The 16,986-nt window shown below is 45.9% G+C and overlaps 1 protein-coding gene across 6 annotated transcripts in view; it reads left to right on the top strand.

Moving 5' to 3' along the window:
- The window catches only part of SLC5A11 (solute carrier family 5 member 11), a 72,543-nt gene that overhangs the window by 6,244 nt on the left and 49,313 nt on the right, over positions 1–16,986 (top strand). For all 6 annotated transcript variants that reach the window (XM_055299197.2, XM_055299202.2, XM_055299201.2 and 3 more), the window contains one exon: positions 9,656–9,814. In XM_055299197.2, coding sequence (XP_055155172.1) covers positions 9,680–9,814 — 135 coding nt within the window. In that variant the 5' untranslated portion in view covers positions 9,656–9,679. The remainder of the gene's footprint in view (positions 1–9,655; positions 9,815–16,986) is intronic.

Here is a 16,986-nt window from a genome sequence, read left to right as displayed (position 1 = left end):
GAGGGAAAATGTGTGGATTTATTATGTTTTGGAAGTAGGAGAGAATGGAATTGGGAGTGAATAGATTCTGGGAGGTGAGAAAGAGATGCTATAAATTCTTCGATGAGACATTTACATACCAGGCACTCTAGGTGCTTAGATGTAGTGCCTGGCACATAGAGGTGCTCACAGACCACTTGATAAGTGAACAAATGAATTAATGCCTTATAGATGACTCAGGTTTCTGGCAGGAGCGGCAGAGTGGATGCAGCTGCCGTTTAGAGAGATGGGGAAGACTGGAAGAAGCACGTGCTTGGGCTGGAGAGCTTGGTCTGTAACTTGCACATGTGAACTTTCAGACATCTATTAAGTAACCATGAGAAGCCGGGCACAGTGGCTCACGCCTGTAATCCCAGCACTTTGGGAGGCCGAGGCAGGTGGATTACCCAAGGTCAGGAGTTCGAGACCAGTATGGGCAACATGGTGAAACCCCATCTCTACTAAAAACACAAAAATTAGCCGGGCGTGGCGACACATGCCTATAATCCCAGCTACTCGTGACGCTGAGGCTGGAAAATCGCTTGAACCTGGGAGGCGGAGGTTACAGTGAGCAGACATTGCACCACTGCACTCCAGACTAGGTAATAGAGCAAGACTCTGCCTTGGGGAAAAAAAAAAAAAAATATATATATATATATATACATATATATATCCATGAGAGATGCCACGTTGGCATTTGGATGGACAGGTCTGGGCTCAGAAGGTGCTCTGTGATGCCTATTCTCTCTGGAATAATGAGACAAGGTCATCCCTGAAAGGCAGGTGGAGGAGAACGCTCTACCGGGTCCCCTGCACTCACTGGGCATATGCCCTGTTACCCTGCTGTGGACCATTCAGGGAACTCTGCTCTGCTCTGCCGTGCCTACAATTTACTTCCAGATACCTGAAGCTGTGGCTCTTCCTAATGGACTAGGGGTGATCCTGGCCTCTGCTTCAGCCTCAAATCCTGAGATGTCTTTTTTAAATTTTTTATTTTATTATCATTATTATTATCCATTATTTGAGATAGGGTCTGGAGTGCAGTGGTGCAATCATAGCTCACTACAGCCTCAACCTCTTGGGCTTAAACAATCCTTCTGCCTCAGCCTCCCAAATAGCCAGGCCCACAGACACGCAGCACCATGCCCAGCTAATTTTTAAAAATTTGCTGTAGAGGAAAAAATAAAGGGTCTCACTACATTGCCCAGGCTGGTCTCGAACTCCTGGACTCAAGTGATCTTCCCGCCTTGACCCCCCAAAATGCTGGGATTATAGGCATGAGCCATTGAGCCCAGCCAGGATCTGTCTTTTTGGCCTTTTTGTAGAGACCTCTCTGTTTCTATGAACCCCATGGCATCAACTGGTGGAGGAGGTCAGGGGTGGTCATTTAGCTCCTTCTTCCTGCAGTTCTAGTCCCAGACAGCCCCTATCTGCCTTCCAGGACTGACTCTTTCCCTCTTGTAGGGCTGCCTCCACCAGGCCCCCTAGACCCAGGCCAGGCCAGGGCACAGCTTGCTGCAGTGCAGCAGGCAGTCAGCGCCACTGCAGCCCAGGAGTGGCAGGAAAGGGTGCGAGTGGCTTCCAGCCTGGGCGGTGTGACCCGTGCCAGTCCTTATCACAACTGGAATTTTCCCCACCAAGGTCCACGTGTCTCGGGGTAGTTAGGAGCTCTAGAGTTAAACCTGGGTTGGAGAACTGGTTCAGTCATTTACTAGCCGTGTGGCCTTAGACCCGGCCTTAGCTTTGTTTTCCTCACCTGTGCAATGGAGTTAATCAGAGTCCTGCCTTGTAGGGAGGCTGTGACTTCAAAATGTGATTCATGCACATAAGTGGCCAAGGTTTGCCTGACCACAAAGTTTATGCATTTTTTTTTTTTCTTTAAGACAGAGCCTCGCTCTGTCACCCAGGCTAGAGTGCAGTGGTGCAATTTCAGCTCACTGCAACCTCCACCTCCCTCCCAGGTTCCAGCAATTCTTCTGCCTCAGCCTCCCAAGTAGCTGGGATTACAGGAGCCCACCACCACGCCCTGCTAATTTTTGTATTTTTAGTGGAGACAGGGTTTCATCACATTGGCCAGGCTGGTCTTGAACTCTGGACCTCAAGCAATCCACCTGCCTCAGCCTCCCAAAGTGCTGGGATTACAGGCATGAGCCACTGCACCCGGCCTAGTTTATGCTCTTTTTATTTTTATTTTTATTGTTTTTAGAGATAGGGTCTCACTCTGTCACCCAGGCTGGAATGCAGTGGCGCAATCATAGCTCAATGCAGTCTCAAACTCCTGGGCTTGGGCCCAGGGCAGTGGCTCACGCCTGTAATCCCAGCACTTTGGGAGGCCAAGGCAGGCGGATCACCTGAGGTCAGGAGTTCGAGAACAGCCTGGCCAACATGGTGAAACCCCATGTCTACTAAAAATACCAAAAAAAAAAAAAAAAAAAATTAGCCAGGCGTGGTTGCAGATGCCTGTAATCCCAGCTACCCAGGAGGCTGAGGCAGGTGACTCGCTTGGGGGCAGGAGAATTGCTTGAAGCCAGGAGGCAAAGGTTGCAGTGAGCCAAGATTGCACCATTGCACTACACCACTTGCACTACAAGATTGCACCACTGCACTCCTCTGGGGAACAGAGTGAGACTTCATCTCAAAACAAAACAAAACAAAACTCCTGGGCTCAAGCAATCCTCCTGCCTCAGCCTCCCAAGTCATGCTGTCTTTTAAAAAAATGATTTTATAAAATGGACGGGGAACAGAACAAGTACTCTATATTTAATCACATTACACATATAATGAACATGCCTACTGCTTTTTACAAACCTGTGACGTATGTCTAATTATTAACCTCATTTCGTAGATGGGAAATTGAGCCTCAGAGAGGTGATTTGCCCACAATCAAGGAGCTCATAGGAGGCAGAGCTGGGATCTGAGTCAGGGCAGTGCAGTTCTAAAGTATTTACACTTTACACTTTATCACGACATATCTATTTCCTGGAGAGTCTGTTGCTCATAATTAAAATTTGTAATTAGTCATTGTCATTTTCATTCAGGGCAGGGAACTTCCCTTGCTTCTCTCTCTCTGTCTCCCACTCTCTCTGTTTCTCCCCGGATTCCTGCCACTCCCTCTAATATGTTTGATATTCATCTGGAAATACGCCTGCACTCTGGCAAAATAGTACTATTCTGTGTCTTTGAGTGCTTTGGCTTCATGCTATAAATTGTGTTATGTTTATTTCCCTCCTTTTTCTTTCATTATGAAACATTTCAGACACACAGAAGTTATAAAGAATCATGCACATCCAGAAGCCAGCCTAAGGCATGAAATGCGGCAAATACAATCACAGCTCACCTTCCCACACCTGTGGCCTGGGAACCTCTTTTCTGATCTTTTCCTTGCACCGGGGTGTGGAAATTTTTCACATCTCCTGGAGCATGGAAAATTTTCACATCTACCATAGCAAATTATGTCAGTGGCCAAAAGGAAGGGATGAGAGAAGTCCCTGCTCCACTGAGCTTCCTTTTGTGCATTGGCCAATAGGCGACCTCAAGAGTAGGCTGTTCTCCTTGCCAACAAAGCCTTTGTTATAACACAAGCTGCCGTGAATCCTCCCCGCAGGCACAGGGAGGGTTCTTCACAAGAGGTGAAGAAGGAGCCACCCCCAACCACCCCAACCAGACCCTCCTGAGGCAGCCTGGGAGCCAAACATCACCGCGCAAGGGACAAAGAGTGCCCAGGGTCATGTCACCGAGGCGGCCCAGGTACACACAGGGTGCAGGGGACTGAGATGAAAACCCAGAGGACGGGGCCAAGTCTACGCTTCTCATTGTTTTGTCCTTCATGCCGAACACAGAGCCTGGCACACAGTTGTTGCTTAATAAATGTTTATTTCACTGAGTCCCCAGGGTCTAGCACAGAGCATGGCACACACCTGGTGCCTAATAAATGTTTGTTCTACTGAGTCCCCAGGGCCTAGCACAGAGCATGGCACACACCTGGTGCCTAAAAAATGTTTGTTGTACTTAGTCCCCAGGGTCTAGCACAGAGCATGGCACACACCTGGTGCCTAATAAATGTTTGTTCTACTGAGTCCCCAGGGCCTGGCACAGAGCATGGCGCACAGCTGGTGCCTAATAAATGTTTGTTGTACTTAGTCCCCAGGGTCTAGCACACAGCATGGCACACAACTAGTGCCTAATGTTTGTTCTACTGAGTCCCCAGGGTCTAGCATAGAACCTACACAGTTGGTGCCGAATAATGTTTGTTGCACTCAGTCCCCAGGGCCTAGCACAGAGCTTGGCACCCAGATGGTGCCTAATAAATGTTTGTTTCGCTGAGTCCCCAGGGCCTAGTACAGAGCCTGGTACATAGTTGATGCCTAATAACATTTGTTTTACTGAGTCACAAGACCTAACACATAGCTTGGCACACTGCTGGTGACTAACAAATGTTCCACTGAGTTGCAGGGCCTGGCATGGAGCCTGGCACACAGCTGGTGCCTAATAAATGTTTGCAGGAAAGAAATAGAGCCAGAGGGAGGGAAAGAGAAAATGAAGGAGAGAAGGGCGGGAGGAAAGAAAGAAAGACCAGCCAGGAATGGCCACCTCCAAACCTGGGTCGGGATCCCACCCGCGGCACTGACTGTGGCCTAGAAGCAAGCGGCACAGCCATGCCTGAGTTAGGCTCACTTTCCCCTCTCGTGCCTCTGATTCCCACCTGTGAAATGGAGGTGAAATCACGTTTGCCTCAAAGGGCTGTGCTCCATGCCTGGCACTCAAATAGAAATCGTGCTCACCAAGTGTTAGGGCCGATTCTCAGTATACCTACTGCATGGATTTGCAGAGGGTGGAGTGCATGGAGGGTTCCTCCTGGGAGCCTGTGGCCGAAGCTCCACAGCATCTTTGGTCGCTGTTCCTGTCTCCACCGTGAAGATGGAGCCACGTCCCTCGCGGCCCCTGGCTGGGCCCCACCTCCCAGAGACTCAGGAAGGACTTGGAATCGGTGCCAGTTTCGCCGGCTGTGGGCCCCACGGCGGTGATGAATAACTTGTTTATCTGCTGGAGCTGCTCCCACCGCCCTCTCGGTGCCTGGCAGGCAGAGGTCTGGAAGGGGCGGGCAGGGACGGGGAGGACTGGCTCACCAGGCAGCCGCCGCCCCTCCTCCCTCCTCCCTCTGCCCCCTCCCCAATTCAGCATCAACCTCCACCTAAACCTGCTTCCTGCACTTTTCTGCTCCTCGTCTTTCCCCAAATCCTGTTTTGGAAGCAGCAGGTTGAAGTGTTTGAAAACGCAGGCTCTGAAATCAAACTGGATTCGAGTCCCAGCTTTGTCACTTGTCAGCCGTGTGACTTTGGACACGACTTAAACTCTCAGAGCCATCACTCCCCCTGTAAAGTAAAGTATTTTTTTTCTGGAGACAGAGTCTCACTCTGTCCCCCAGGCTGGAGTGCAGTGGCACGATCACAGCTCACTGCAACCTCTGCCTCCCGGGTTCAAGCGATCCTTCTGCTTTAGCCTCCAGAGTAGCTGGGATTACAGTTGCGTACCACCACACCCACCTAAACAAATTGCATTTTTAGTAGAGATGGGATTTCACCATGTTACCCAGGCTTGTCTCAAACTCCTGACCTCAGGTGATCCTCCTGCCTTGGCCTCCCAAAGTGCTGGAATTACAGGCATGAGCCACTGTGCCCAGCCTCCTCCCTTGTAAAGTCTGATGAGAACATTACTTAGCTAATGGGACTTCACCCTTGAGACAACCCACAAGGGTCCCCTCACCCCCTCCCCTCCTGAAGCTGCCAGAATGCTTTTCCTGCTTGGAACCTCCCTTAAGAGCCTCCACCCTTACCCTGAAAGGGAGTCTTCACCTCTAGGCCTTCCTCTCACTTTCTTGCACAGAGAAAGGTTAGGTTAGGTTAGTCTTTGTGTGTGTGTGTGTGTGTGTGTGTGTGTGTGTGTGTGTGTGTGTGTTGGTTTGTTTGTTTGTGGCAAGCTCTTGCTCTGCCTCCCAGGCTGGAGTGCAGTGGGGCAATCATAACTCACTGTAGCCAAGCTCCTAGGCTCAAGTGATCCTCCTGCCTCAGCCTCCCAAAGTGGTGGGATTATAGGCTGAAGCCACCACACCTGGCCTCCAAATTATTTCTCTAATCTACTCCCTCTGCTATGGTCTGAATGTGCATGTCCCTCTGTCCCCAAATTCTTACATTGAAACCTAAATCCCTAATGCAATAGTATTAAGAGGCAGGGCGTTTGAGAGTGTTAGGGTTTTGAGGACTCTGCCCCCACTGATGGGATTAGCACGTTTATAAAAGAGGCTTGAGGCCAGGTGCAGTGGCTCATGCTTATAATCCCAACACTTTGAGAGGCCGAGTTGGGGGAATTGCTTGAGCCCAGGAATTTGAGACCACCCTGAGCAACATATTGAGACTTCATCTCTACAAAAAAAAAAAAAAAAAATTAGCCAGGCATGGTGGTGCATCTACAGTGCCAGCTAATTGGGAGGCTGAGGCAAGAGGATCTCTTGAGCCTAGGAGGTTGAAGTTGCAGTGACCTGTGATTGTGCCACTGTACTCCAGCCTGAGTAACAGAGCAAAACTCTTGTCTCTTTAAAAAAAGAGAAAAAGTGATTGTGCCACTGCACTCCAGTCTGGACACCAAAGTGAAACCTTGTCTCAAAATAAATAAATAAATAAATAAATAAATAAATAAATAAATAAATAAAAATAAAACAAAAAAGGCTTGAGAGAGCCAACTTGACCCATCCATCCATCTACCATATGAGGACATAGCAAGGAAGTCCCATCTATGAGGAACGGGCCCTCACCAGACAATGAAACTGCTGACAGCTCGATCTTGGACTATCTCCAGCACTGTGAACAATAAATTTATGTTGTTTACAAATTACACGGTCTAAGGTATTTGATTGCAACAGCAGGAATGGACTAACCCCTGCCTATGTATGGTCTCAAGCCTGAGTCACTACCTCCAGAATAACCTCCCTGCCCGCATTCTTGCTTCTCATCAAGGCTGCCCCCTGTCTGATCACACCACTTTCTTATTAGAAATTCTTCACTGACATCCTTTAACCCAGAGCACATGTGTGCACTGGAGGTGTTCCTGGCCTTCAGAGATGTTTCAAAATATATGAGAGCATTTTTGGTTGTCACAATAATTTGGGAGTGCTACTGGCATTCAGTAGGTGGAGGCCAGAAATTCCAGACTTCCCGAAATGTACAGAACTTGCCCACACAATAAAGATTTTCAGAGGACTCGCCAGACATTCAGGAGGGCAAAAATCCCATTTATCGCTATCTGAGTCCACAACCTACCTTCAGATTACATAAAATGAAAAGTATTGGAGTTTTCTCTTACTTTAAAAATGTACCTTGGCTGGGCGTGATAATCCCAGCACTTTGGGAGGCCAAGGTGGGAGGATTTCTTGAGGCTGGAGTTCAAGGCCAGCCTGGGGAACATAGGGAAAGCTTGTCTCTTTAAAAATAAAATAGGCCAGGTGCGGTGGCTCACGTCTGTAATCCCAGCACTTTGGAAGGCCGAGGCGGGTGGATCACGAGGTCAAGAGATCAAGACAATCCTGGCTAACATGGTGACATCCCATCTCTACTAAAAATACAAAAAAAAAAAAAAAAAAAATTAGCTGAGCATGGTGGCGGGTGCCTGTAGTCCCAGCTACTCAGGAGGCTGAGGCAGGAGAATGGTGTGAATTGGGGAGGCAGAGCTTGTAGTGAGCCGAGATCAGGCCACTGCACTCCAGCCTGGGAGACAGAGTGAGACTCCATCTCAAAAATAAAAATAAAAATAATAAAATAAACTTAGCTAAGTGTAAATGGTGGAGTCAAGGTCTTGCTCTGTTGCCCAGGCTGGAGTGCAGTGGCACAATCTCAGCTCGCTGCAACCTCTACCTCCCAGATTCAAGCAATTCTTATGCCTCAGCCTCCCAAGTAGCTGGGACTACAGGCATGTGCCACCACACCCAGCTAATTTTTGTATTTTTAGTAGAGACGGGGTCCTGCCATGTTGCCCAGGTTGGCCTTGAACCCCTGGCCTCATGTGACCCACTCACCTCGGCCTCCTGAAGTGCTGGTGTTATAGGCATGAGCCACTGAGCCCGGCCAAGCTGTACAGCTTCTGAGCTTGAATTCTTAACATCTTTCCCCATGAACCTGCCCTCTATGAAACATCACGTTGTGCTTTTGTTGTCCATGGGTGGCTTTGTCCCATCACTGGGCTGTGCATCGCAAGAGTGCAGGGATCAAGTATTTTCATTCCCAAGTGCCCAAAGGCTGACAGAGAGTGGAGTTGCATCTTAACACAGGAATAAGTCAATGCCCTGATCACTTGTGGTCCAAAATCACCCTTGGAAATTTTATTAGTTTCTGACTGCTGCTTTAACAAATTACCATGAACTTAGTGGCTAAAACAACATACGTTTATGACCTTACAGTTTTAGAGGTTAGAAGTTCTAAATGGGTCTTACTGGGCTAAAATCAAGTTGTCAGCAGGACTGAATTCCTTCCAGATGTGCTAAGGAAGAATCTATTAATTTGCCTTTTCCAGTTCCTAGAAGCCACCTGCACTCCTTGGCTTCTAGCTCCATTACCTCATCTTCAAATCTAACAATATTGAGTGAAATCCTTCTCATGCTGTCATCTCTGTGGCTATCTCTTCTGATTCTGTTTTTACTGTGATTACATGGGGCCCACCCAGTTAATCCAGGCATCTCCCTATTTTCAGGTTAGCTGCAGCTAGGCATCTCCCTATTTTAAGTGATTTGACTACCAACCTTAATTTTATCTGCAAACTTAATTGTCCTTTGATATGTAACAACATGTTCACAGGTTCTGGGGATTAGAGGTAAGCATCTTTGGGGGCCATTTCTCTGTGTACCACAAGAATCCCTTAAATTGCCCATGGATTTGCAGGGTACTGAGAAAATGGCTTAGATTAGTGGTTCAAAGCATGGATTCTGGAGCAAGATTATTGAGTTCAAATCTCAGCTTTATGACCTTGGGCACTTACTTAACTTTTATGTGTCTCTGTGTCTCAACTTCCCCATCTGTAAAATGGGGATGATAACAATAGTGCCCACTTTGCAGGTTAGTAAACACTTAGAATGATGCCCAGGATATAGTAGATGCAATATGGGTGTTTATTAAATGTACTAAATTTCGTGGGCATACATAGCATTGGAACAAGATTATGGTGTCTGGCTGAGCCTCAGACAAAATTATTGACTTGACTCTCACCCAGCTGTGAGGTACCACGGAAGTGGAGACTGACTCAGGTGTCTCATTTTTCTTTCACTCTGGGACACGTGCTTGCTAAGTGGAGGAGGGTGCTGAAATCATCTGTACTATTGTAATTGTTTATGCTTTTTTCTATTTTGCCAGGTAAGTGACAAAATTGATTGCAGATTTGATGTGACTTCATTATGAATATGTGTTGAATGAATGAATGAGTGAGTGGATGGGTGGATGGATGGATGGATGGATCTGTCTTCCCTGAAGATCTGTCTTCCACCACACATCCCTCCACATGGGTCCTCTTTCATGGATGGCCTAGGGAGGTAGCTACAGAAAGGGTGAGAAGAATGATGCTAGGATCTGGCATCTGACTGGCATTTGCCCTTCCTCAGGATCCAGAGGTCTCGTTCAGGACCATGGAGAGCGGCACCAGCAGCCCTCAGCCTCCACAGTCAGATCCCCTGGATGTGTTTCCCCAAAAGGGCTTGGAGCCTGGGGACATCGCGGTGCTGGTTCTGTACTTCCTCTTTGTCTTGGCTGTTGGACTATGGGTAAGCCAGGCCACTGGGGGATGGGGGATGAAAAGAGAAGGAAATATCTGTTTAGAGGTCCGGAGTTAACCTTATCCTTTTGGAGCTAAGATACTGACTGTGACAGGAAGAAACTAACACAAGGCTATAGAGTAATCAGAACTTAAAAATTTTAAATATGCATTGGATGTGGCCTATTGTCAGACACTGTGTTAAGCATTTTCACTTACGTTTCTCATGTAATTTTCACAGGCCCCTATGAGAAAGATGCTATTACAATACCCATTTTACAGATAAGGAAACACAGGCCCAAATAATTTAAGATTCTCATCCTGTAAGTTAGGAGAGCTAGGGTTAGACTCCCTGTCTCCCTTACTTTGAAGCTCATGTTTTGTTTTTGTTTTTGTTTTTGTTTTGTTTTGTTTTTTGAGATAGGATCTCCCTCTGTTGCTCAGGGTACTAGAATGCAGTGGTGGCGATCATAGCTCACTCCACCCTCGACTTCTTGGGCTCAAGTGATCTTCTTACCTCAGCTGCCAGGTAGTTAATTTTTAATTTTTTTTTGTAGAAATGGGGTCTCAGTATGTTGCCCAGGCTGGTCTCAAATTCCCGGGCTCAAGCAATTCTCCCATCTCAGCCTCCCAAAGTGCTGGGATTACAAACAGCCCAACTTTTTTTTTTTTTTTTTTTACTTTAAAGAAAAATTTTAAAGGCAATACAGTCACATGGTTCAAAAATAAAAATCACTTATGACAAGCGAAGAAAAGTCTCAGTATTAGCCTTCTCTCCACAGGTAACCCATATTATTAGCTTGTTAGTACATTAGCGTATGGTTCAAGTGTCTTTATGCAAATCCAAGCAAATTTTAATATGCATATTTCCCTCCTTCTTAAACAGAAGGTAGCTTACACTGTTTTTTAACTTTCTATTTTTCACTTCTCAGTACCTTTTAGATATCTTTTCACATTAGCACATAGACATTCCTTATCTTCTTAAAAGTTGCATAATAGTTCCTTAGATGATTGTGTTGTAATTTATTTAACGAGTCTCGGGCTGAAGGTCATTTGGATTGTTTCCAATCTCTTACTATAATAAACTATACTATAATAAACAAACCCTGGCCAGGCGCAGTGGCTCACGCCTGTAATCCCAGCACTTTGGGAGGCCGAGGCGGGCAGATCACTTGAGGCCAGGAGTTTGAGACCAGCCTGGCCAACATGGTGAAATCCCATCTCTACTAAAAATACAAAAATTAGGCTGGGCGCGGTGGCTCACACCTGTAATCCCAGCACTTTGGGAGGCAGAGGTGGGCAGATCACTTGAGGCCAGGAGTTTGAGACCAGCCTGGCCAACACGGTGAAACCCCGTCACTACTAAAAATACAAAAAATTAGCCAGGTGTGGTGGTGGGCGCCTGTAGTCCCAGCTACTTGGGAGGCTGAGGCAGGAGAATGGCATGAACCCGGGAGGCAGAGCTTGCAGTGAGCCGAGATCACGCCACTGCACTCCAGCCTGGGCGACAGAGTGAGACTCCATCTCAAAAAATATAGATAAAAAAATAAGCCAGGCGTGGTGGTGGGTGCCTGTAATCCCAGCTACTCAGGAGGCTAAGCCAGGAGAATCACTTTAACCTGGGAGGCAGAGGTTGTGGTGAGCTGAGATCACGCCATTGCACTCCAGCTTGAGCAACAAGAGTGAAAATCCGTTTCATAAATAAATAAATAAACTCTGTACACTATTTGGGAGTGTAGCTATAAGATAAATTCCCTGCAGCAGAATTCCCTACAGCAGAAATGAGTATATTAAAGAATATATGCATTTGTGATTATACTAGTTTGTGTCAAATTGCACTCCTTAGGTGTACACATCAGAAATGATGAGAAAGTCTGTTTTGTCACATTCTCACCAACAGTGTATTGTCAAACTCATTTTTGTCAGACTAGGAAAAATAATATCTCAAAGTATTTTTTTTTTTTTTTGAGACAGAGTCTTGCTGTCACTCAGGCTGGAGTGCAGTGGTGCAATCTCGGCTCACTGCAAGCTCTGCCTCCCGGGTTCACGCCATTCTCCTGCCTCAGCCTCCCTAGTAGCTGGGACTACAGGCATCCGCCACCATGCCCAGATAATTTTTTTTGTATTTTTAGTAGAGATGGGGTTTCACCGTGTTAGCCAGGATGGTCTCAATCTCCTGACCTCGTGATCTGCCCGCCTCGGCCTCCCAAAGTGCTGGGATTACAGGCATGAGCCACCGCACCCGGCCAGTATTGTTAATATGCATTTATCTTACAATGAATGAGGCTGGGCCCCATTACGTATGTTTAAACACCACATATTTTCTTTACGTGAACTATGGCTTCATATCTTTTGCCTTATTTCTATTAGGTTCTTCTTTTTCTTATCAATTTCCAGGAGCTCTTTTTGTATTAAGGATATTAACAACTTTGAAATAAAAGGTCAGGTGCAGTGGCTCACACCTGTAATCCCAGCACTTTGGGAGGCCGAAGTGAGCAGATCACTTGAGCTCAGTTCAAGACCAGCCTGGCAACATAGTAAGATACCATCTCTACAAAAAAACACAAAAATTAGTTGAGCATGGTGGCATATGCCTGTAGTCCCAGATACTTGGAAGGCTGAGCCAGGAGGACTGCTTGTGCCTAGGAGTTCAAGGTTACAGTGAGCCATGATCATGTCACTGCACTCCAGCCTGGGTGACAGAGTGAGAACCAGTCTCAAAAAAGAAAGAAAGAGAGAGAAAGGAAAGAAAGGAAGGAAGGGAAGGGAAGGGAAAAAGAAAGAAAAAAGAAAAGAAAGAAAGAGTGAAAGAAAGAGAAAGAGAGAAAGGAAGGAAGGGAGGGAGGGAGGGAAAAGGAAAGGAAGGGACAGGAAGAAGAAAGAAAAAGAAAGAGAGAAAGAGAAAGGAAGGAAGGAGAGAAGAAAAAGAAAGAAAGAAAGAGAAAGAAAGAAAAGAAAAAAGAAAAAGAAAAAAGAAAGAAAAAATTAATCACCAATGTGATAGTATTAACAGATGGGGCCTTTCGAGGGTGATTAAGTCGTAAGAACTGAGCCCTCATGAATGGGATTAGAGACTTTATTAAAGAAGCTCAAGGAATAGGAACAGCTCCGGTCTCCAGCTCCCAGCCCCAGCGACACAGAAGACGGGTGATTTCTGCATTTCTGCTTGAGGTACCGGTTTCATCTCACTAGGGAGTGCCTAACAGTGGGTGCAGGACAGTCGGTGAAGCGCACTGTGCGCGAGCCGAAGCAGGGCGAGGCATTGCCTCACTCGGGAAGCGCAAGGGGTCAGGGAGTTCCCTTTCCTAGTCAAAGAAAGGGGAAACAGACGGCACCTGGAATATCGGGTCAGTCCCGTCCTAATACTGCGCTTTTCCAACGGGCCTGGAAAACGGCACACTAGGAGATTGTGTCCCGCACCTGGCTCGGAGGATCCTATGCCCACAGAGTCTCGCTGATTGCTAGCACAGCAGTCTGAGATCACGCTGCAAGGCGGCAACGAGGCCGGGGGAGGGGCGACCGCCATTGCCCAGGCTTGCTTAGGTAAACAAAGCAGCCAGGAAGCTCGAACTGGGTGGAGCCCACCACAGCTCAAGGAGGCCTGCCTGCCTCTGTAGGCTCCACCTCTGGGGGCAGGGCACAGACAACCAAAAACTCAGCGAGAACCTCCACAGCCTTAAATGTCCCTGTCTGACTGACAGCTTTGAAGAGAGTAGTGGTTCTCCCAGCACGCAGCTGGAGATCTGAGAACGGACAGACTGCCTCCTAAAGTGGGTCCCTCACCCCTGAGCAGCCTAACTGGGAGGCACCCCCCCAGTAGGGACAGACTGACACCTCATTCAACCGGGTACTCCTCTGAGACAAAACTTTCAGAGGAACTATCAGACAGCTGAATTTGTGGTCTCATGAAAATCCACTGTTCTGCAGCCACTGCTGCTGACACCCAGCCAAACAGGGTCTGGAGTGGACCTCTAGTAAACTCCAACAGACCTGCAGCTGAGGGTCTTGTTTGGTAGAAGGAAAATTAACAAAGAGAAAGGACATCCACACCAAAAACCCATCTGTACATCACCATCATCGAAGACAAAAAGTAGACAAAACCACAAAGATGGGGAAAAAACAGACCAAAAAAACTGGAAACTCTAAAAAACAGAGCACCTCTCCTCCTCCAAAGGAACGCAGTTCCTCACCAGCAACGGAACAAAGCTGGATGGAGGATGACTTTGATGAGTTGAGAGAAGAAGGCTTCAGACGATCAAACTACTCTGAGCTACGAGAGGAAATTCAAAACAATAGCAAAGAAGTTAAAAACTTTGAAAAAAAATTAGAAGAATGGATAACTAGAATAACCAATGGAGAGAAGGGCTTCAAGGAGATGATGGAGCTGAAAGCCAAGTTTCGAGAACTATGCGAAGAATGCAGAAGCCTCAGTAGCAGATGCGATCAACTGGAAGAAAGGGTATCGCTGATAGAAGATGAAATGAATGAAATGAAGAGAGAAGGGAAGTTTAGAGAAAAAAGAATAAAAAGAAATGAACAAAGCCTCCAAGAAATTTGGGACTATGTGAAAAGACCAAACCTACGTCTGATTGGTGTACCTGAAAATGATGGGGAGAATGGAACCAAGTTGGAAAACACTCTGCAAGATATTATCCAGGAGAACTTCCCCAATCTAGCAAGGCAGGCCAGCATTCAGATTCAGGAAATACAGAGAACGCCACAAAGATACTCCTCAAGAAGGGCAACTCCAAGACACATAATTGTCAGATTCACCAAAGTTGAAATGAAGGAAAAAATGTTAAGGGCAGCCAGAGAGAAAGGTCGGGTTACCCACAAAGGGAAGCCCATCAGACTAACAGCTGATCTCTCAGCAGAAACTCTACAAGCCAGAAGAGAGTGGGGGCCGATATTCAACATTCTTAAAGAAAAGAATTTTCAGCCCAGAATTTCCTATCCCGCCAAACTAAGCTTCATAAGTGAAGGAGAAATAAAATACTTTACAGACAAGCAAACGCTGAGTGATTTTGTCACCACCAGGCCTGCCCTAAAAGAGCTCCTGAAGGAAGCACTAAACATGGAAAGGAACAACCGGTACCAGCCCCTGCAAAAACATGCCAAATTGTAAAGACCATCGAGGCTAGGAAGAAACTATAGCAACTAACGAGCAAAATAACCAACTAACATCATAATGACAGGATCAGATTCACACATAACAATATTCACGTTAAATGTAAATGGGCTAAATGCTCCAATCAAAAGACACAGACTGGCAAACTGGATAAGGAGTCAGGACCCATCAGTGTGCTGTATTCAGGAAACCCATCTCACGTGCAGAGACACACATAGACTCAAAATAAAGGGATGGAGGAAGATTTATCAAGCAACTGGAAAACAAAAAAAGGCAGGGGTTGCAATCCTAGTCTCTGATAAAATAGACTTTAACCCAACAAAGATCAAAAGAGACAAAGAAGGCCATTACATAATGGTAAAGGGATCAATTCAACAAGAAGAGCTAACTATCCTAAATATATATGCACCCAACACAGGAGCACCCAGATTCATAAAGCAAGTCCTGAGTGACCTACAAAGGGACTTAAACTCCCACACAATAATAATGGGAGATTTTAACACCCCACTGTCAGCATTAGACAGATCAACGAGACAGAAAGTTAACAAGGATATCCAGGAATTGAACTCAGCTCTACATAAAGTGGACCTAATAGACATCTACAGAACTCTCCACCCCAAATCAACAGAATATACATTTTTTTCAGCACCACACCGCACCTATTCCAAAATTGACCACATAGTTGGAAGTAAAGCTCTTCTCAGCAAATGTAAAAGAACAGAGATTATAACAAACTGTCTCTCAGACCACAGTGCAATCAAACTAGAACTCAGGATTAAGAAACTCAGTCAAAACCGCTCAACTACATGGAAACTGAACAACCTGCTCCTGAATGACTATTGGGTACATAATGAAATGAAGGAAGAAATAAAGATGTTCTTTGAAACCAACGAGAACAAAGACACAACATACCAGAATCTCTGGGACACGTTCAAAGCAGTGTGTAGAGGGAAATTTATAGCACTAAATGCCCACAAGAGAAAGCAGGAAAGATCCAAAATTGACACCCTAACATCACAATTAAAAGAACTAGAAAAGCAAGAGCAAACACATTCAAAAGCTAGCAGAAGGCTAGAAATAACTAAAATCAGAGCAGAACTGAAGGAAATAGAGACACAAAAAACCCTTCAAAAAATTAATGAATCCAGGAGCTGGTTTTTTGAAAAGATCAACAAAATTGATGGACCGCTAGCAAGACTAATAAAGAAGAAAAGAGAGAAGAATCAAATAGATGCAATAAAAAACGAAAAAGGGGATATCACCACCGATCCCACAGAAATACAATCTACCATCAGAGAATACTACAAACACCTCTATGCAAATAAACTAGACAATCTAGAAGAAATGGATAAATTCCTCGACAAATACACCCTCCCAAGACTAAACCAGGAAGAAGTTGAATCTCTGAATAGACCAATAACAGGTTCTGAAATTGTGGCAATAATCAATAGCTTACCAACCAAAAAGAGTCCAGGACCTGATGGATTCACAGCTGAATTCTACCAGAGGTACAAGGAGGAACTGGTACCATTCCTTCTGAAACTATTCCAATCGATAGAAAAAGAGGGAATCCTCCCTAACACATTTTACGAAGCCAGCATCGTCCTGATACCAAAACCTGGCAGAGACTTAACCAAAAAAGAGAATTTCAGACCAATATCCTTGATGAACATTGATGCAAAAATCCTCAATAAAATACTGGCAAACTGAATCCAGCAGCACATCAAAAAGCTTATCCACCATGATCAAGTGGGCTTCATCCGTGGGATGCAAGGCTGGTTCAACATATCCAAATCAATAAATGTAATCCAGCATATAAACAGAACCAAAGACCAAAACCACATGATTATCTCAATAGATGCAGAAAAGGCCTTTGACAAAATTCAACAACCCTTCATGCTAAAAACTCTCAATAAATTAGGTATTGATGGGACGTATCTCAAAATAATAAGAGCTATCTACAACAAACCCACAGCCAATATCATACTGAATGGGCAAAAACTGGAAGCATTCCCTCTGAAAACTGGCACAAGACAGGGATGCCCTCTCTCACT

The sequence above is a fragment of the Symphalangus syndactylus genome, chromosome 11 (assembly GCF_028878055.3).
Source record: "Symphalangus syndactylus isolate Jambi chromosome 11, NHGRI_mSymSyn1-v2.1_pri, whole genome shotgun sequence".
Classification (NCBI taxonomy): domain Eukaryota; kingdom Metazoa; phylum Chordata; class Mammalia; order Primates; family Hylobatidae; genus Symphalangus; species Symphalangus syndactylus.
Note: the sequence above shows the minus strand (reverse complement) of the source record. Positions and strands in the feature narration are given on the sequence as shown.